General features: G+C 38.8%; 1 protein-coding gene across 3 annotated transcripts in view; it reads right to left on the reverse strand.

Moving 5' to 3' along the window:
- Nucleotides 1-419: 419 nt before the first annotated feature.
- DNAJC13 (DnaJ heat shock protein family (Hsp40) member C13) overlaps nt 420-22,371 on the reverse strand; it is a 119,418-nt gene continuing 97,466 nt past the window's right edge. For 2 of the 3 annotated variants that reach the window (XM_003265225.2, XM_030816826.1), the window contains 10 exons: nt 22,098-22,172; nt 21,778-21,890; nt 16,326-16,495; nt 16,123-16,165; nt 15,607-15,780; nt 13,545-13,724; nt 13,054-13,194; nt 11,005-11,148; nt 8,295-8,394; nt 420-1,274 (listed from right to left, as the gene is read on the reverse strand). In XM_003265225.2, coding sequence (XP_003265273.1) covers nt 1,168-1,274; nt 8,295-8,394; nt 11,005-11,148; nt 13,054-13,194; nt 13,545-13,724; nt 15,607-15,780; nt 16,123-16,165; nt 16,326-16,495; nt 21,778-21,890; nt 22,098-22,172 — 1,247 coding nt within the window. In that variant the 3' untranslated portion in view covers nt 420-1,167. Of the gene's footprint in view, nt 1,275-2,184; nt 2,294-8,294; nt 8,395-11,004; nt 11,149-13,053; nt 13,195-13,544; nt 13,725-15,606; nt 15,781-16,122; nt 16,166-16,325; nt 16,496-21,777; nt 21,891-22,097; nt 22,173-22,371 lie in introns of all 3 variants that reach the window. The other variant, XR_004031282.1, reaches the window with a different exon arrangement.

Genomic DNA, 22,371 nt, shown 5'->3' on the forward strand with positions numbered 1-22,371 from the left:
GAAAGGAAACTGGGAAGTGTGGGTATTTCCCCATTCTTTAAGAACTGTTTGTTTATATTCTCCACGTTTATATTTTCTTGTAGTTTGTGGTCACACTAGAAAATCTATGTGCTGAGATTTGTTATTTGAAAAATCTTCTGGCTATTTAATTTTCTCTTCTTAAAAACAGTAGTATTAATGTCACATATTATTAACAGCCTGACCCATTCCTGAATGTTGTATAAAAATAAATGAGATGCTGTGTCTGGAAACTTAGATGTGGCTGAAATATTAAAGTTAGGAATGATTAGATTATGTTAATGCAGCCATCTATATGAAGAGTTACAAATGTAAGATAAAGTCTGTTTAATACTTCATCTGTCTTAGAAATAAAGATATATGAGGTCTTCAAAGGGAAAGATTAAACTAGAACAAATATATCTCATTAACAAAGCAGTCAATTCCCTTTATTTTTAAAATTTTATGTACACATATGAATGATCTGTATAATGTACATTCAATATAGAAAGCTTTATATATTTGATAGTGTATAGAACATTTCACAATTACACTCATCTCTTACATAACATCTTGACATCCATTTTTAAATTTTTTTGCACAAGCTCCTTTTCATTCAATTTGGTAAAGCCAGTTATACATACTAATGTGTACTGTGAGCTTTCAGAAGGTTAATGATTGAGGATGCCAGTGAAGGGTGCAGGGACAAAACCTAATAGTCTTGGATGGTAGGGGGGAGGGTGGCCACACAGACTTGATGCAGGAGTGGGAAATATTCTTTCCTGGGGAAAATGACTTGGCCCAGTTTTTATTGACTGTAGCTCAACCCTACAGTCATGCTAATTCAAAAAAAAAATTACGAAAACTAGGAAGGAAGTTTTGTCTTTTTGATTCACAGTTTTGTAAACAGATAGAAAGGAACAAATGTGCTTACATACACCAAGAAAAAAAAATTCTTGTGTACCCACTTAGGTTGATCCACAGAGTGTTTTCTTATAATGTGATACAATTAGGATCACTGACTTTTTTCCTAAAAATATATTTATAGAAAAAGGAATAACACTGTCATGAAACCAGGAGAAAGGCAGTAAGAGTTTGCTTCAACGTATCAGCTGGAGGAATGTGGACTTGGCACTGGCCTTTCAGCGTTTATTGTCTCTCGTGAATATTTCAAGTCTGATAGCCAAGGTCGCCTGCCTCATGGTCTACGGGAGGTGGCAGGTTAGACATGACTGATGTAGATGTACCTGCAGTAAGGTAGCCAGCAACTCCAGGTCCTGCAAGAGAGAAAGGTAAACACACACCTCTAGAAAGCAGAGTCAAGTGAAAACACTGACCTTTATAAAAACGTCAGAACCTGCTCAGGCACTCCATCACACAAAACTAATCATCTATTTCAATTACCTAAAGGTATATCTATACCTTAATGAACAGCTACATAGTACCATTTTCATGTTTGCCTATACTATAGACTAGAAATCATTTCAAAATGTATGCTGGACAGTAACACTGGTGGGGTAATATGGATAAAATTTTCTTTCTTACATTTGGGAAATTCAATCTTTCAAAAAATTCCGAGCACTGAAAAGAACTATGTCGAATGGAAAAAATGGAAACAGACAGACAAAAGAAACTCTACACTCAGCCCATCCAAAAGTCATATGTGACAAAATTCAACATAAACACTTCTGTCAACACTCAAACTAACCTATTTTCATTTGGTGCAAAGAAATGGTATCATAACAAGTAACACCAAATGAACAAGGGCTGCTACACCAAGGACTCTGAAAAAGAAAACGCTCTGGACATCCATCTGTCATAGGTTAAAACAAGAATGCTTTGTGAAAGGGTATTGATATTTTAGTCTTATATTTCTCCCTTGATTCTAACAGTTTCTGTTGCATGAAAATGCCATATATGCCAGCATTTATCGAGATGTGTCCTATGGGCATATTAATGGCTTTAGCTCTTGAGTTTATTTTAAACATTGCATAAACATTTAATTACATCTCAGAAGCACTGCACAAACTAACAAGTACTTGCAAGGGACACTGTAGCATAATACTGCATACTGAGCAATAGTTTTAGCTGAAATTGTAAGAAACAAGGCAAACAACTAAGGAACATTGAGGGTTAGGACTAGAAAGGCAGTGGGGGCGGCATGCATTTAGCAAAACATTTCTCTACCTGCTTCAGAGAGCTACACAGAAGTTAGCAAGCTGCCTGGCAGAGCGGATCTAAAGCCCGCTCCTGAGGTGAAGGGGGCTGCTGCCAGTTAGAAGGGAAGGAGAGACACCTGAGGGGAAAAAAGAAATATAAGCAGCAAGGGAAGTTGTGAGGAAGTGCAAACAGCAGAGTAGTTTGATGAAGGCAGAAACAGGGATTGGTGGAGGACAAAAGGCCACCATTCAGATTCATCTTGTTTTTGACCTTAAGAGTATTAGTACTATGGATGTGAAATGGCTTGCACAGATACATGGGCAGAGATGACTCAGCCTGTGTGAGCTGTAACTGAAGCCAACCAGAGTGCCCAGGTACTTGGAACGCTGTACTTATAAAAATCTTGTACTTGTAGAACTTAGAAAAAATATTTCCCCTTTTTAAGGTACTGTGGGAGCCTGCATCTATCAACTCCTGCCTTGAGCCAATCAGGATGCCAGGCCTTTCACAGTCTGCTCAGGAAAAAGGCCACCAGGTCAACAAACCCTTCTGACAACACAGTTCAGAGCTACAGCAGCACCCTGTGATCATTTCCCACCACCCTATCATTCTCTGAACTTTAGGCTGCAGCATGATTACTGCAAAACCATCCAGTAGGTGTCATCAAAGATGTAACCCTTAACAGTAAGATCTCAAACACTCCAGACTGTGTAGTTTCTTGTGGGCTCAACTTGGTTCCCATCAAAATAGTAGATTATGAGACCAAACCATGAATGCTACATCTAGAAAGCGGATTAATGACGCAGTTCTCAAACTGTGTGCTGAGGCACCCTGGGGCATTGCTGGATATTTATTTATTCCTTTCGCCCCTCTGTGTGTGTGTGTGTTTAACAGATGGGAGTCTCACTATGTTGCCTTGAACTCCTGGGCTCAAGTGATCTTCCCACCCCAGCCTACTGAGTAGTGGATTCGGCCTGTCCATGTGGACTACAGTTGCCTGCCACATCATCCAGCTAACTGCTGGGTATTTTAAATTTGAAACACAGCGCCATCTGCTGACCACTATACAAACAACTACTTTCAAGTTGTCTTGCAACTGCTTCATAAATTAAATTATTGGGTATTTCTTTTGGCTTGGGGATGGATGAAAAAATTACTGAACTATTAAGGGCACTGTGAACTGAGAAAATGTGGGAACCTCTGAGCTAAAAACTAAATGGTGAAATGATGGGCTTAGAAGGAAGAAACCAAATTTTAGTACCATCATTTGCCTCTTTAGGAAAGGCAAATCAAAATCAATTCCCAGATAGTTCTACAAATGAAATCCGAGATGCTCTCCCCAGGACCCTGGCCTCTCCTTGAGAATGTGTCTGGTTTCTTGGGGCTAAAAGGTGCTGCCTGGCCATTTGCATGGAATAGAGCAGTTGTGTTCTCCAGCGAAAGATGGGAAGAGCAGGGGCTGCCAGGAATGGGCATGTGGCAAGATTGCACAAGGCTGCTGGACTTCAGAGAAATGAGAAGATGGAAAATTTACAGAGAATCCCACAAAACTGAATTGGCTACCATGATGAAGTATATATGTGAAAAGTTCATCTCCAATTCTGGCTCCTAGAAGCATCTTCACCCTAGCCTCTGTTCCTTTTCCTGTTGTTCCTTCTTTTGCTAGGTTTGATTTTCTAGGTTAGGTAATTTGAGGATTTTCACGCTGAAATTATTTTTTATGAGGCTCTGAGACCATCCACACCAAGCTGTTCTAGAACTTAATAAATGGGTAAGTGATCAAGGGCCCTGGATAATGAGTAACCACAATTTATCTGCATCACAGGAAAAATTCCACTGAGGCAACTTTAAATAAGCATTTATCATAAAACAAAATATTGCCAGGCTAGAGAACCTATGGAAATAGGCAGTCTCATTTCAATTTATCAACATTGAGTAATCCTACCTAGGACTTTAAAATTTTTACCCCAAATCTTGGGCATGTGACTGAATGACATTTACTCAGCAGCCAGAGAGAAGAAAATGTAGTTTTGGTCATTTTTATCTTACTTTGAAGTAGTAATTAACTCCTTTATCTTTCCCCATGTCCTAAACAAAATCCACCTAACCTGCCAAACTCACCTAAAGTATCAGTTAGAAGAAAGGGTTGGTGATGTGTGTTGTCACAGCAACCTTGATTTCAATGATTACATAGGGGCTGGGTACAATCTGTATCTTCTGAAGTTTGGGAGTAGCACGGGGCACATTTTAACTAAATGAAATTCCAATTCAACACAACACTATAAATTCCTGGAGCTCCACATCATGGGATTTTATCATTATTAGAACTACATGCCCCTTTTATCAAACACATGATACACAATACATCAATGAAAAGCTCAAACACAAAAAACATTTGGCAACTCAAGCAATGAGCACACATCAATCCAACTGGCAGTAAATTTATCTAATTTATCTCTTAATTTGCCTACATCATCTGCAGTTAGAGGATGTAGGGCTGACATCTTACTACAATTTCAGGCAGACAGCAAGAGTTAGGAGCTCTAATTCTTGAAACAGTTCTTTCCTTTTTAATGTAATTTAATTTTTTTGGAGACAAGGTCTTGCTCTATTGCCCAGGCTGGAGTGTGGTGGTGCGAGCTCAGCTCACCTGCGACCTCCGCCTCCTAGGCTCAAGAGAGCCTCCCAAGTAGGTGGGACTACAGGCATGCACCAACATGCCTGGCTGAATTTTTGTATTTTTTTATAGAGATGGGGTCTTGCCGTGTTGCCCACGCTGGTCTGGAACTCCTGGACTAAAGCAGTCCGCCCACCTTGGCCTCCAAAATTGCTGGGATTACAGACATGAGCCACTGCACCCGGCAAGTTGGTCCTTTCAAATAGGACAGACTAGAGCTGATGAAAAAATCTCAAGCAACGACATCGCTACAAAAGAGCATCCCAGATTGATAACGTGCTCAGAATTTCACAATTCTGGGGCCAACAATGCTTACAGCTTGTCCAGACTGTTCTACATGGACACGTCGGCAGGCTTCAGTAATGGCCTTCTGGAAGACTCATTATCTCCAAGCCCCTTCCTGGTTGGGTTTTATACCATCTCCCCACTTGGCCAGGCCTGTAGAGAACTTGCTGCCCCTTAAGCCAGCTCAGGGATGGGAAGAAATTTGTATACCCCAACTTTTTTTCCCTAACCTTCTTCTAACCCCTTCACAGCCACTTTTCATATCTCATTCAGAAGCCACCCCACGGATCCAAGTAAAAGGCAAGGCATAGACAAGAAGTGTTTTACTGCCTATACCTTTTCCCTATAGTTACTAAAGCATGTGGATGGGGGTGAGGACCAAATGAAGTCCAGGTTTCTGAAGATAAACCCCTATTTCTTCTGGATTCTAACCACAGACCTTTTGGTTCACACTCTGTAAGTCAAGGACACACGTTTTTTATTTCATCAAGTTAAGTCAAAGAATGATAGATAAGACAGAACAAAAAAATTAGAAGAGGCTTTTCTGTAGAGAAGCTTCTAATATACACATTACTGTTCTTCAGGGCCAATTTACTCTTAGTTAAGAAAAATAAGGCTGACCAGGTGCAGTGGCTCACGCCTGTAATCCCAGGACTTTGGGAGTACGAGGCAGATGGATCATTTCAGGTCAGGAGTCTGAGACCAGCCTGGCCAACATGGCAAAACCCCATCTCTACTAAAAATACAAAAATTAGCCGGGAATGGTGGTGCACACCTGTAATCCCAGCTACTTGGGAGGCTGAGGCAGGAGAATCGTTTGAACCCAGGAGGCAAAGGCTGCAGTGAGCTGAGATCATGCTGTAGCACTCCAGCCTAGGCAACAGACCAAGACTCCGTCTCGAAAAAAAAAAGGCGGGCATGCTGGCTCACGCCTGTAATTCCAACGCTTTGGGAGGCCGAAGTGGGCCTTCCCACCTGAGGTCAGGAGTTTGAGACCAGCCTCTACTAAAAATACAAAAATCAGCCTGGCATGGTGGTGCATGCCTATCATCCCAAGTACTTGGGAAGCTGAGGCAGGAGAATGGCTTGAACCTGGGAGGCAGAGGTTGCAGTGAACCAAGATTGCTCCATTGCACTCCAGCCTGGGTGACAGAGCCAGACTCCGTCGCCAAAAAAAAAAAAAAAGAGGCCAGGTGTGGTGTGGTGGCTCATGCCTGTAATCCCAGCACTTTGGGAGGCCGAGGTAGGTGGATCACCTGAGGTCAGGAGTTCGAGACCAGCATAGCTAACATGGCAAAATTCCATCTCTAGTAAAAAAAAAAAAAAAAAAAAAAAATAATAATAATTACAAAAATTAGCTGGGTGTGGTGGTACAAGCCTGTAATCCCAGCTACTTGGGAAGCTGAGGCAGGAGAATCACTTGAATCCGGGGAGCAGAGGTTGCAGTGAGCTGAGGTTGCACCACTGCACTCCAGCCTGGGTGAGAGGGTGAGACTGTCTCAAAAAAATAAATAATAAAATAAAAATAAGGCAGTTTTTTTTTTTTTTTTCCAATCATACCATCCTTATACACAAAGTAATGAATGTAATGCCATGAAAATGTGGTATGTCAACTTTTGGACATAGGCTAAAGAGGTAAAGTTTTTATAGTGCCTATAAGAACAAACTCCTACTTAGAAGCTATAATTTTAACACCAAATCTGAAGAGAGATATGATAGACTGAGAACACAGTCTAGGTATTTTTCCTCCATAGATATGAGGGATAGGAGATGGAAAAGTTAAATAAAAACCTATGACACTGTTCTGAACCTGCAGCCAAAGCACTGCATGTTTATAAATTTTAGGACTCTGCTCCAACTTTAGGAGTGTCAATATTAAAGTGGTTATGGTGAAGAAAAAAAAGTGTCACACCAAGTTTAAAATTAAAACCAGGTAAAATTTCCTCCAAAGCCTCTACTTTTGAATATTCAAGATTGAGTCTTTATGATTTTATAAACTTCTATACTAGCAATCAAGATTAAAACAATTACAATGGCTTAGAAACCCTGGGTGATAATTTTTTCTCTTAGTTTATCTCTATCATCTTTGGTTAGGAGAGAATACAGGGCTGACATCTTTTTATATACTACAATTTCAGGCAGACAGCAAGAACCGCCTCATATTCCTAAGGTTAATTTCAAATTAAGAACTTTTATACCAGACTAGATATTGCCTCTTTAGCATTCAGCAACAGTCTGACTTTCTTATGTTGAAGCCTTTATGAAAATGACTATTCTAAAATTATGCAATTAGTGTTTCAAACAAATGTTCTGAGTTTTAAACATAACATCTTTTGAAACCAAAGCAGTAAAACATCCTTTCATTCATGATACCTATGTATTCCACCCCCATAAAACGACACACCCTAAATATTTAGCAAAACCATAAACGAATCACTGGAAACTTAGGAGAATATCTTTTTTTTTTTTTTTTTTTGAGGCGGAGTCTTGTTCTGTCGCCCAGGCTGCAGTGCAGTGGCACGATCTTGGCTCACTGCATGCTCTGCCTCCGGGTTCACACCATTCTCCTGCCTCAGCCTCCCGAGTAGCTGGGACTACAGGCACCCACCACCATGCCTGGCTAATTTTTTGTATCTTTAGTAGAGACGGGGTTTCACTGTGTTAGACAGGATGGTCTCGATCTCCTGACCTCGTGATTTGCCCGCCTCGGCTTCCCAAAATGCTGGGATTATAGGCGTGAGCAACCACGCCCAGCCAAGAATATCTTTTACATACAATTATACATATTTGGAGTTTTAATCTGTTATTCTGACAGATATGGAATGATGATATCATGTTTCTGATACTGATATTCCTCAGCAGATACTTATTCATTCTCTTTACAAGATAAATACTTTAATACAGACATGTTCCAAATATATTCTATGACCCAATTAACTGGATCAAAACTGAACAGAATACATGCTTTAGTCAGTACCCATTCAACACAACAACAGTTTGCATGCTATCTAAAGCTAAAACCAGAGGTCTACTACATGCTCATAGCACCTCCAAGAAAGGTCAGCTGGTAGCCTAAGAAACACTCTGAACACAATTTTAAGTCTATTTAGGGAAAAAGGAAGGTCCAAGTGGCTTCTGCCAGGTGTCTTACGATAACCAATTAGGTATGGCTTACCTGTGAGGTATCCTGCTGTTTGTGACTCAGAAATGAACAAATCATGTTTCTGATCTTTGAAGGCACTCCAGACTGAAGAACGACACAGGATTTCATTCACCTAGGAAAGTAAAACAAGCCCTTTGAACATAAAATCAAGGACTGGATGTTGGAAGACAAAAAGAAAAACCAACTTCCAAAGCAACAAGGAAGAAGGCCAGTGAGGAAAGACCCAAATATGGAGCAAGAACTAGCATTCATCAACCACTCCATAGCAGGCACTATGCCAGATACATCTCATTAAGGCAGACCCAAAGAAGTCCTCAAGTCAGTCGTCCCTCTAAAGCTGGACTCTTATTTGAACCTACAATTACTGACTTATATGTAATTCAAGGAGGAAGATACCTATGCAGAGTATTTTCTTGTGACAGTAACAGATGGCTGACAGTGTATGGGCTGATGAGCTATTCCCGAGGAAGGAGTTTGGGGAGAAGATACTGCCAAATTGAGCTAAAACTTAAAGCAGTCTTTCAAATTATGAGCTGTGACCTAAAGAGGTTTATGAAACAATCAGGAGGGCTGTTGAAAAAACAAAATTGGTCAATATAGAAAGCATCAGAGTATCAGAAGTAAAATGGGTACTTGTATATACTTGAAATACACATATATGAGTATAAATAATACATATGTGGGAATATGCACTAAACTAAGATGGAAGACATTTCTGTGTGACAAAACATTCAGGAAATACCAACTTAGTGAATATCTTTTGCACATCAATGTTCATATCAAGTATTTACTGAGCACCTCTTATGTGGTAGGCACAGTGAACACAAAGATGAGAAAGACAGACTGTCTCTGAAGTGCTTACAATCTAGTAGGGGAGACTGCGTCAAATAATTTTGGGGTAAGAATTAAAGTAGGGTTATACAAGGGGACCATGTGAGTCCAAGGGAGGGGGGCACCTACTCCAACCCTAGAAAGAAGCAGTAGTGGAAGTGATTAGTTGTAAAGCTGGTAGGGGTGTTCCTATTTAGAAACTACTCTACCTCTTTCCTTCCCTCCCTTGGGTGTAGAAAGTGGATGTCAGGATTACTTTGCTAATTTCATTACCAGGAATCCTGAGGCAAGTCAAAGACAAGACAACTGCTGCAAGTGGTACGCAGGAGAGCCTTTGCTTGGCGTTTAGAACACTCATAGGCAAAAACCAAGAAAATACCTTTAAAAACACATCAGTAAATGACTGCAGCCAATACATGCTGCCTCTCTTCTTTAGTATCTTTCCTTTTTTTTTGTTGGAGACAGAGTCTCTCGCTCTTTCACCGAGGCTGGACTGCAGTGGCGCTATCTTGGCTCACTGCAAGCTCCGCCTCCCGGGTTCATGCCATTCTCCTGCCTCAGCCTCCTGAGTAGCTGAGACTACAGGCGCCTGCCACCGCACCTGGCTAATTTTTTGTATTTTTAGTAGAGACGGGGTTTCACCGTGTTAGCCAAGATGGTCTTGATCTCCTGACCTCGTGATCCGCCCGCCTCAGCCTCCCAAAGTGCTGGGATTACAGGCGTGAGCCACCACGCCCAGCCTAATATCATTTTAAATCATTTAAATGATCATATCAATAGAATGACAATGGCATGAAAAATGTTTCTTTACTTGAAACATACAAATCCAGTAAATTCACTACAGGAAAGCTGTAGCTGAAGTCAATTAAAACCTACAGAACATTAGTAGGGTGAAATAACCCAAATGTCCATCAATAGATTAATGAACAAATTGGAGCATTTACATACAATGACATATTTAGACATAAAAATGAAGCATTGGTAACATGGATGATGCTTAAAAACATGCTAAGTGACAAGACAGACACATGTATGATTATATTTACATGAAATACGCAGAAGAGGTAAATCCAGAGACAGAAAACAGATTGGTGGGTGCCAAATGTTGGGGGAAGGAAGAAAGGGAGAGTAGCTGCTGAGTGGGTACAGAGGTGATGAAAATGTTTTGGAACTAGATACGGTGGTGTTTGCACAACACTGTTAATGTCCTAAATGCCACTTAACTATTCACCATAAAATGGTTAATTTTATGCTATGTAAATTTCATGTCAATAAAAAAAATGAGCATTAGTAGATGGGGCTATATAGTAACACTGAATGAGGAACTCCTTAGAGGAAATAATAAAAATAAAACCAATGAGGAAAATTACTCAACAGGCCTGAAGTCAGCAAATACGTGCAGCTGAAATACATTAACACACATAGAAAAAACAAAGTCATGACCAAAGAAAAAAAAACCCAACACTTTTTAAGCACCAGCAAGTAAAGAAATGAAAACAAAAATGATGTTCTACATCTTTTAAAATAGCATTATGGGATGGTTAATGAATTTGGTTATCACTACCCATGAATAACTCCTAGAGCTGAAAGTTAATCTTAAGCAGCACTAAATGCTGCATATTCCATGCTAAAGGTTTCCAGCATTTTTCTTCCTGAAATGACAACATGCCATCACTATCCAGAAGAATTCTCCTGAATACTGAGTATATGGTTTATGCTTTTTCATCAGTTATGAGGCAGGTATGCAAGTCCATCCTTGGGCTCTGGATCTTCTCCAGTTACAGCCAACAGAACCATACCTGTAAGTGGAACTTGAACACAGGTACGTGGACCATCCATGGCCAAGACCCTGGCTTTCAGAATATCAAAAGTTGCCTCTATGCAGACTCACCTGTTCTCCATACTGCAAACTTCGAGTCATTGCCTTGAGAGCTTTAACAATCTGAGCCTTAGTGGCTGCTGGGCTGTCCAGGTTTTCAAGGCCAATGCCTTCGAGTAATTTTAAGAGGTATGGAACCAAATCTGCTTTCAGGGCCTAGAAGAAATATTAAGCATATATAAACACACAGAAAAAATGCAAATCATCCACTGAAGAAATAATTTTACCTCCAGGACCTACCTGGAAGGCAGCCTGTTGCACCGTATTTTAATGCCATACACAGGCTTAAGTATCTAATGACATTTTTATTTAATGAGACTTTATTCTGTCCATTAACCATTCTAAATGCTATACATCAATTATTTTATTCAATTAATGCACAGAGGGTAAAACAATATGTTCATAATCACAGAGCTGGGCAGTACTAAAATATGTATCTGGAGCCAGAAAACATAGAACCTGAGCTTTTAGCCCCTATACTGGGCTGCCTGCCCTACTAACACTATATTAATAGGCAATAACCTCTGAAATACATTAGTATTTTTTCATATTTTCTTCAAACATCAATCTTTGTGGTCATCGTACATTTCATATCAGCCTAATAAAAGCTGAATAATAATCTAATATCACAATTTTTACTATCCATCTTGAAACTCAGAGGGAATAGGAAGAAATAAAAGACATTTAGTGAATGCGCCTCGTTTTTGAGGTACTGTTCTCATAACAACCTTGTGAGATAGTCATAATCTTATTTTACAGATGAGAAATCTGAGCATTTTAAGGTTAAATATCATGTCTAAGGTCAGAGAGCCAACAAGTGGTAGTACCAGCTCATGTTCTTTCCTACACATCAAACTCCTCATGCCAATCATAAGTCTGAACCTCAGAGCATCCAATATCTCCTTGAGATGTACCCAACAGCTCTACTTGCCTCAATGAGGGTCCAGTGGGTAAGGCTGAGGGGCTAGGAGACTGGGAAGCCCAGATAATAAAGATGCAGGGCCTTGTATTCTGGCTAAGGATTCCAGATGTCACTTAGTCATCTGGCAGGTAATGAGAAACCACTGAATGGTTTTTAAGATGAAGAATGGCTCAGTTATATTTCAGAATTCTATTTATATACTTTTTTTAATGTATGTATTTATGGGAAATAAAGTGATGTTATGACACATGCATACAATGCAGAATAATTAAAGCAAACTAATCAGCATATCTACCATTACAAATACTTATTTTTTTGTGGAAACATTTAAAATTTACTCTTAACAATTTTGAAATATACAATGTATTATTAACTATAGTCAACATAATGCACAATAGATCTTAAAAGCCTTATTCTTCCTAACAGAAACTTTGTACTTTTTGACCAGCATTTTCCCATTCTCCCCAACCCCAGCCTCTAGTAATCACCATTCTACTCTCTGCTTCTATGAGTTTGATTGTTTTAGACTCGATTTACAAGTCAGATAATGTGGTATTTGTTCTTTGAGTTACATTTTAGAAAGATCGCTTTTGTAAGTTTTTAAATTTATTGCATCTTTTTTGTTCCTTCAACATCTGTCTACATGGATATTCACCAAGTCCAGTTTTCATTAGGTGGATAGTCTCTTTGAAAAAGGCAGTATCTTGGCATGTTTCTTAAACATGACTTAAGAAACAAAGGAATAAATAAACAGAATGAATTTTTCCAAAGAGGATGAAGCACATTTTACAAATCAAGCTAAGCAAGCTACTAAGCTAATTGTACAATGGATAGCCAAAATTTAAATTTTATACACCATAAAAGTACTCTCAAGTTGGTAAGACTGTTGGCAGCTGGCCCCATTTTTCTGTGTGTATATACACAAACATACATGTACATATACATACACATATACACACGTATTATACACACTACTGTATGTGTATGTATATATAAAATATAAAATTGTGTATACACAAACTCACAAGTTAACTCTCACCAACCTTAAGTCAAGGAAACCAAATCAGTACCAAATAGGTAAAAATCTATTTAGTATGTTTGCTTTCCTAAAATAGTGCTAAATCTAGAAAGTCACTTACTTGTGCTACTAATTCACTCTGCTCCTTCTGAAACATTCGATTAATTGCTTCACAGGCTAGACCAACAGTATCTGCTCGCTTTTTCATTCCATTCATCAGTGGGCCAATGGTCTCTAAAGATGCCATGGCTCGAACACACAGCTAAGTGCCCAAAAGAGAAGGTTACTTGTAGACTGGCAATATTTATATAACATGGTAAATACCATAACAAAATAAGTAAATAAGTAAAAAAGAATCCCTTACTTTCAGTTTAACAATGAACTGAACCAAATTTAATCTATTAATTATAGCATCCAAACTGGTATTTATCAAAACTGATTTGATAAATACCAGTTCTGATAAACCCAAAACTAATAAAATACCATGTGGTTCGTATGCAAAAAGACACATGGCAGAAAGGGGATTTATATAATACTACAACTTATATCCGTCAAGAAGGGAGCATAGATAAATTCTGGAGCTTATAAGCTACTAAGTGTTTTCATCAATACCTCATTTTCAGACAAGGCATGGATAACCCGAATGGCACTCTTAGGAATGGCATTGTTCCTATGATTCATCGCCTGGATAACTTTGGGAAGATGGCCCAATGGTGGGACCTGATCTGCCAGCTGAGGTTGTGCGCTGAAGAGACACACTGTTGCCATTGTCAATGTTTCCAGAGTTTCTCCCTGCAGGTGTAAAACAAAAATAAATCAACTATAAAATACTCATACAGTCCTAAATATCCAAGGTAATGTATTTGGTGTTCAAAACTAGGGATTCAAAAGTTCTAAGTGCTGATACTTGAACACAGATTCACGAATCCTAAGAGAACAACAAACTTCCCATTTTCTTTCATAAAAGGCATGAATCTAAAGGACTTTAAGAATGTGCTATTTTAATCTAAGCAGGATTTCACTCGGTTAGGTATACCTAATTTCTATTGCAGGTTTTTTTTGAGACGGAGTTTCGCTCTTGTTGCCCAGGCTGGAGTGCAATGGCATAATCTCAGCTCACTGCAACCTCTGCCTCCCAGGTTCAAGCAATTCTCCTGCCTCAGCCTCCCGAGTAGCTGGGATTACAGGTATGCAACACCATGCCCGGCTAATTTTGTATTTTTTTAGTAGAGACGGGGTTTCTCCATGTTGAGGCTGGTCTCGAACTCCTGACCTCAGGTGACCTGCCCGCCTTGGCCTCCCAAAGTGCTGGGATTACAGGCGTGAGCGACCGCGCCCGGCCTCTATTGCAAGTTTAAGAGATCATGTCCCAAATGATATTACTAGAAATTTTTAGACCATGTTGCAGGTATGTTAGTGTCAGAACAATAATCCAGGAGAATGCAGAACTAGTGAAATGTTTTTCCCAGTTTCATTAAAAATCCCACTATTTAACACGTCTGGCTCCCACAAAGCACTTTCTATTGTGGATAACGGATTGGAAAGACCTTCAGCTCATACCACCAGATGCACACATCCAGAACCATAATAAAATGCATCTTAAATTAACATTAAAATTGGAATGTGTCCAAAAAGAAAGGTGATATAGGAGGAAACTGCTATGTGCTTTCCCTAAGTTTTAGCTTTTGAGGACTGCATTTTCCAAGCAAACTATGTATGTAGTAGAAATCCTATTAGAGGAATATGACTATAGAAAGTAGCACTGGTAAATACTCGGCAAGCTAATCATGTTTTACTAAGCTAATGATAGTAACTAATAATTTCTAAGCACTTGAAATGTGCCAGACATTATGTTAAGCATTCTATATATATATATTAACTCATTAGAACCTCTGCCTCAGAGGCAGGTGCCATGACTATTCTATAAACGCAGCAACTGAGGCAGAGTCATGAGGTACTGCCCAAGGTCACAGACCTGGTCAGTGGTATGGCTGGGACCATCAAATAACACCACTCAGGCTCTTAATCACCTTATTCTGTAGCCAGCCTGTTTAAACAACAATCATATAGGTCAGTTGTCTTCAATCTCAACACAATCTTAAAACTTCTGAAAACAAAGACTTTGAAAGACAAAATCTTATATACTATCGGGGTATTTGGCTTGCCAAACCCAAGACTAAAGCTACATCTTCACTCACTCCTGCTTCCCTGGCAGCCTCAGCCACAGAGACAGGATTCAACCACATAGTTACTACTCTTCTGTCAATTTCTTTGACTAGGGTTATCTCTGCCATATACACAAAGTAGAGTGCAGCACATGCCCAAGCAGAACACACTCTCAGAGGAACACCGAACACACAGGTTTCTCCTTAAAATTACATATTCATTAGAGATGGACAGTAAAAACCTTCTTTTAGGGCTTCTGTAATTGTTAGAAATAGCATCCTCTCAATATAGGTATCTCTAACTTTGGTTCATAAACATACTAAAGAGCTTCACTTTTGAACATGGCAAAAAAATGATCGAGGGGCATATGTGAGTTTAAATGTGGCTGCTATATTGAAAGAGCTGGCCAATTCCTAATTCATGGTCTTTGTGAATAAGGTTGTAAGAGAAACACCATCAGTCTAGTTAGCCAAGTCTTTGAAATGTTTTGCTTTTGACTGAAGCTTACATGAGGATTGTTCTTCTCTAGGAGCTCAGTTAATTTTTCTAACAGTGCAATAAGAAATTCTCTAGGCTTTCTTAGAACCCAGGCTGGCTGTGCAATAAAGATCCTCAAGAAGACTCCTCCAACAGCAAGTTCACCCTCTGCTTCTCCAAACACCACAGCAAAATCTTCAGGCAACTTTAAATAGAGAAAGAACCACAGTCAAGTCACTTAATAATCTTGAAGCTAGAAATGCACACCATATTAAAGAATTGTTTATAATGTTAACCAGTCCACAAATAGCCATTAATATAATCAAATTATGAGTTTTATTTTTTCTTAATAAAGTTCAGAAAGGGTGCTCTTACTAACTTCGAAAGTAAGTATTCCAATTTTTATGTTTGAAGCCTTATTTTCCAGGGGAATACCCAAGAGTCTTGATGACAAAGTAGTTACAGGTCAGCATTAAACTGACTCGGTAGAAAGTGAAAACAACTAAAATCAACAGAAAATAAGATGTAAAATAAAAGTATATTTTACCTTCCAGTTTGCCTCAGGGTTGTCCTGCTGATTTTTAAAGTGCCTGGGGGAAAAAAAGGGATGGATACCAAACTTCAGTCACAAAATACATTTTCATTAACCTTTAGCATAAGTTTTAGAGGTGATGGGCATAGAAAGAAATGTTTGCCCTTCCCAGTGATTTTATTTAAAGGCTATAAATTATTACCTTTGTTTTTACTTACTCTAGCATCATTTCCCTAACTGTTGTGGACACTTTATCTCTGGAATTATCATTCCAAATTAACTCAGGATTTTCATGAGTTCCTTCAAAAATATGTACAGCAGCTTCAGGATTGTCTCTCATAGCATCCATGAAAACGCTTGGTAGAAATTTCATTAACGTAATTCGAACCTGTAGGAGGAGGTTTGAGAATGAAAAAGACACCTATTGGAAACACCTCAATATTTTGTTTGTATTTTGCTAATAAGATAGAATATCAGTATAATCTGTGTTATGACTTATGTGGGCCATAACCATTACCTAAAAGTTCTGGAGTGAAAAAGATAATCCTCGGTTTATGCAAAGGTACCTTTAAATAAGACTCGGTATGACCTGATCCTACTTACCTATCAAATTTCATTTTTTCTGTTCTGCCATGGTGACCAAAAAAAGTTTCATTTTCACCCCCTGCCTCAGTATCACTAGTATGGTAAAGTTCCCAGAGCACACCTTGTAGGTCTTGCCTTACATATGCAGAATGCCCTTAGCCAGGCCTGTCCCTTCCAACTCTCTCTTACAGCCCCTGCCCGCGCAAACTAATTTTTCTCATTCTACCTCTGTCTTACAAGTATTTTCTAGCACATTTATTTTGCTGCATGTTTTATGTTATACTGTGTCTTTTTCCAGAAAGGATTTAAAAAGCAGCTTTTAAAAAATACATCTAGCATATACATACAGACAAAATGAAAATTCATGTGAGGCTTGTTTCAAAGGGAAAAATGAGGGTTGGGAAAGTGTTTTTCCTTCAGATCATCACGTTTATCTCTTCTCCGTGTCAAATTCTGGGCTCAAATCTTATCTTACGGAAACCCTCTAGGCCCAATCTTTCTTACTCACTGCTTGTATTCTCAGCCCCTGGCACATAACAGATGCTTAAATACTTGAATAAATGAAGACTAACATGAAGTCAGTACACGAAAGAAACATAAAAAGCTCCATAACTGCCAGAGATATACTACAAATTTAGCTCTGAATTTCCTAGCAGCCAATGAACTAAATTTCAGTTACATAACAGAACACCCACAAAATAAAATCATGTCAGTTGCTTCAGAGACACCCAACTGTTTCTGGAGGAAAAAAGCAATTTCTCCTGGGGTTCCCATGGAAGGGCATTTGTTATATATTAAGTAATACCATCAAGGTAAACTCAACAAGAAGTTTCACAGGCTTATTTCTTTCTATACTCCCTAAATATGATGAGAGTATTGTGCTGAAATATAATTAAACTCTACAGAGGACAAGAGAAGGTAGACAAAGTGATTAAGTATGTCCTTCTTCTTGGTCATGAGCTCCCTGAGTATAAGAACAATGCTTGACCTGCTCACTGTGGTATATCTGCCCCTAGTAGTTCATTCTCACAAAGACCAGAGAAGTACATGTCAAAGAAGCACCTAAAAGTCAGAGTGGGATTTAAAGGCCATTTATTTCAATTTTTTCACTGTGGAGCTAAAGACAGACAAGTTACTCAGAGTCATTAAGTCAGTGATCTGTGATTCATAAAGCAAGAGTTTTGCTCAGAATGTTATGCTGCCATCTTGCTATATCTGGCCAATTACTTCACCTTTAATACAACTGCTTATTGTTGTTTTTTATCTTTTTTTTTTTTTTTGGACAGGGTCTCACTCTGTCACCAGGCTGGTGTCCAGTGGTGTGATCATAGCTCACTGCAACCTCGAACACCTGGGCTTAAGTAATCCTCCCTACTTAGCCTCCTGAGTAGCTAAGATTACAGGTGCACTACCATGCTTGGCTAACTTCTAACCTTTTTTTTTTGTTTGTTTGTTTGTTTTGAAGAGATGGGGTCTCTCTACCTCACCCAGGTTGGTCTTGAACTCCTGGCCTTAAGCAATCCTCCTGCCTCAGCCTCCTGAATAGCTGGGATTACAGGCATGAGTCACTGTACCTGACTGTTGTGTTTAAGGTTTTTAACAAAATTGTCTTCTGAAATATACTTAGCTGTCTAATAAGAATCACTGTTGTAATCATTCCACATAAATTTTAGGGCAGAAATATCTGATATGTCTTAACAGATTTCATTATAGACCAGTATTTAAAAGAACTCCTAATAACCTATTTTAAAATATTTTGCAGCTTGAAACAAAAATTGAAATTTTTATGGCAAGCAAACTAAATTTGAAGTAATAACCTTTTTAGAAGTGAACTATATGCTTGTAATAAGCTGCATTTGTAAGTGACTGCTACAGAAATCATCTATTGACCAGTTGGGTGAATTTCAAATGTCTTATTTAAGAGCTATATTTATGAGTCTTATCAAATTGATACGAAAGCAAACTTTAATTGTATTTAGGATAACTGTCTTGAGTCCTTTCATTTCTAAATTTATTTAATCTAACCTGTCATCTGGTACTTTTAAAAAAGGCACATTATTTGACCAGCTGTACAAAAGCAAAAGTCTCTTCCTATCGGATTTCTGAGAATGCTTGTTTAGTATTCTAATTTAATTCAATTTAATGAATGACCCAAGTCTATCATCTGTAAAAAACAGTATTAAAGCAAAGTTTACCAGGATGTTTAAAGCATTTCAAATGCTAAGAACTACATAAGTTTATTACTCACTGGTGTGTATACTATTAAACATTTGAGCAAAAAACTTACATAAGGCAAATACTGTGACCATAAATCTTCAGTTATGTTCAGGCTACTCAGCTATTCTAGAACAGGGGCTGGCAAACAAGGGGTCACATCTGGCCTGCCATCTATTTTTGATATAAAGTTTTGTTTGAACACAGCCACATCCATTTGTTCATTTACTGTCCATGGCTATTTTCCTGTCACAACAGAAGAACTCAATATTTGTAAGAGATCACATGCACCACAAAGGATAGAATATTGACTATATGGTCCTTTGATATGGTTTGGCTGTGTCACCACCCAAATGTCATCTTGAATTTCCACATGTTGTGGGAGGGACGCGGTGAGAGGTAACTGAATCACAGGGGCAGGTCTTTCTCGTGCTGTTCTGTTCTCGTGATAGTAAGTCTCAAGGGATCTGATGGTTTTAAAAAGGGAGGTTTCCCTACACAGTCTCTCTTCTCTCATCTGCTGCCATGTGAGACATGCCTTTCACCTTCCACCATGATTGTGAGGCCTCCCCAGCCACGTGGAGATGTAAGTCCAATAAACCTCTTTCTTTTGTAAATTGCCCAGTGTCGGGTATGTCTTCGTCGGCAGCATGAAGCCCTTTATAGAAAAAGTTTACTGGCCCACCCCTATCTCACACCATGGATAAAAATTAACTCAACTGGATCAAAAACATAAACCTAAGAGCTAATACTATAAAACTGAGGAGAAAACATAGCCATAAATCTTTGTAACCTTGGATTAGGCAATGGTTTCTTAGATATGACATCAAAAGAACAAGCCAAACAAAAAATAAACTGGATCTCCTCAAAATTAAAAATTTTTGTGCTTCAAAGGGCACCACCAAGGAAGTGGAGAAACAATCAGGGAAATGTGAAAAAATACTTGAAAATCACATCTATAATAAGGGACTAGTATCTAAAACATAACAATTACAACTCAGTGATAATATAAATAATCTCAATTTAAAAACTAGTGAAGGATGTAAATAAACATTTCTCTTAAAAAGTTGTACAAATGGCCAATAAGCACATGAAAACATTAGCCACCAGGGAAATGCAGATTGAAACCATGATATAACACATCATACCTACTAGGATGGTTGTAATAAAAGATACAACAGGTGTTAGAGAAGATGATAAATACATTGCTAGGGGAATGTAAAATGGTAGAGCCACTTTGGAAAACAATCTGACGATTCCTCAAAAGGTTTAATATAATGTTACCATATGACCCAGAAATTCCACTCCTAATAAAAACACATGTCGGCCGGGCGCAGTGGCTCACGCCTGTAATCCCAGCACTTTGGGAGGCAGAGGCGGGTGGATCATGAGGTCAGGAGATCGAGACTATCCTGGCTAACACGGTGAAACCCCGTCTCTACTAAAAATACAAAAAATTAGCTGGGCATGGTGGTGGGCGCCTGTAGTCCCAGCTACTCGGGAGGCTGAGGCAGGAGAATGGCGTGAACCTGGGAGGCGGAGCTTGCAGTGAGCCGAGATTGTGCCACTGCACTGCAGCCTGGGCGACAGAGCAAGACTCTGAATTTAAAAAATAATAATAATAAAAAAATAACTAATATTAGATATTACAGTTATGTGCTACCTAGCTCTAGCTTTAAGAAAATTCAATATTAACTATTTTATAGACCCTCCTGTAGGCTTCCAAATGTAATCTTGCTTGTCTCATCAACCCTGCTGAAGACTATTAACTTATTACTAAAGTACAACTGTTTCAGGTCCTATGACAGATTCTCAATACCTAGACTGAGAGATCGAGCAAGAAAACAACTGAATCCAATTTGTTTTATTAATGTAAAAGTGTTTAATTAGCCTTGGACTTCTTTTTTCCAAACTGAACTTTACATGGAGACACAATGTGTACAAAGGAAGCCACCCTGGCTTTAGATAGAGGTAGGGGACCTTAGCCTCCTCCTTACCCAAAGTGCCTTTGTGGACTTGCTTGAATAATGATCCCTAAATATCAGTCCTAATAGGCTTCAAAAGAATCACTTTGGAAGCATGTTAAGAATGGAGACTCCTTGGCCCCACCCTAGATCTACTGAATCAAACTCTGATTCAGTTCTCCCTATGACTGAATGTTTCTTCCTATGTCATGGTTCTCCCTATGACTAAGGTGCTGCTTTGTGGGCAGACACAGAGGATTCTTCAGTGAGTACTACTTGTGAAACTGACTTAGTAACAAAATAAAGGGATATTGATACCACTTGCACCTGAATGAAATTCTATTCAGAACTATTGTTTTAACAGGTTCCTGCTCTCCAAACTGGACCATGGATACAGAGATCATCCGGTTATCTCCAGATTTGGAATAAAAGATCTCCCTGCAGAGTTGGAAGCCAGAGGTGGTGTTACACTCACGTCCCTATATATGAATTCACTGCTGAGGGTGGCATGTCCTTAATAATTCAGGTGTGGAATGTAAAAGACACAAACCACCATCTCCTTCACTAGCTATTTCCAAAGGCCAATCCTTGTAGTGTCAAAGTCTAACCTATCTTCTGTCATAGTCTTGATATACTTTTTGTTCTGTCTTCGAGGGAGATGAACAGTTTATCATCATAATCCAAACATTCTCTTAAGACTTTTCAATTCCAGTACAGCCTGCCCTGACTCGTGTTTCTCAAACAGTAATATATAGGAACAATTCCCAGAATGTCAATTTTCCAACTTTCACATCACATCATTTCCTTATCCTCACCATCTCAGATTTCAGTAAACTTCTTGAAATCAGTATCAAAGTAACAATGCTTTAATAATTAATTTCCTTTCAAGAACTTATTTTGTGCCTACCTTTGGACCTATTAGTTTATCTGCTGTCATTTTGGCAAAAAGTTCTGCTGTTTGGGCTCGAACCTGTGGATGTGTTGAATTGCAGAACATATCCAGTAAATAGATCAAAGCACCTATGAAGGAAAAAGAGAATTAGTGCTTATAAAGAATTTGACTTTTCTAATCAGAATGCATTTTCAACCATATTTCAACTCAATGTAGTTTTTAAAAACTGTAAACATTCCAAAGCATTCTTCTAGTTTACCAGGCTGTAAAATGCAGCTCAAAATAAGCTTCATTATATTGCGCATGACTAGCTAAGAAAGCACTCTATACATTACCCTTTGCCATTGCTTCTTTGATTATTTTTGTACTCGATGTCAAAGCATAAAGAGTTTCCAGAACAAGCTGACGACCTGCAGAGTAAAAGACATTTCAAGGAATGCATCATCAGGTTAGCTCATATTTACTTGGCACCAGCTCTGTGCCAGGCACTTAACTAGATGTTCTACACAGGATGTCATATTTAATCTTCATAATAACCAGTGAGACAGGTATTTTCATGGCCATGTTTTGAGTGAGGAAGCTGACACCCAGTTTAACCTGCCCAAGGTC

Source organism: Nomascus leucogenys, chromosome 8, assembly GCF_006542625.1.
Source record: "Nomascus leucogenys isolate Asia chromosome 8, Asia_NLE_v1, whole genome shotgun sequence".
Taxonomy (NCBI): domain Eukaryota; kingdom Metazoa; phylum Chordata; class Mammalia; order Primates; family Hylobatidae; genus Nomascus; species Nomascus leucogenys.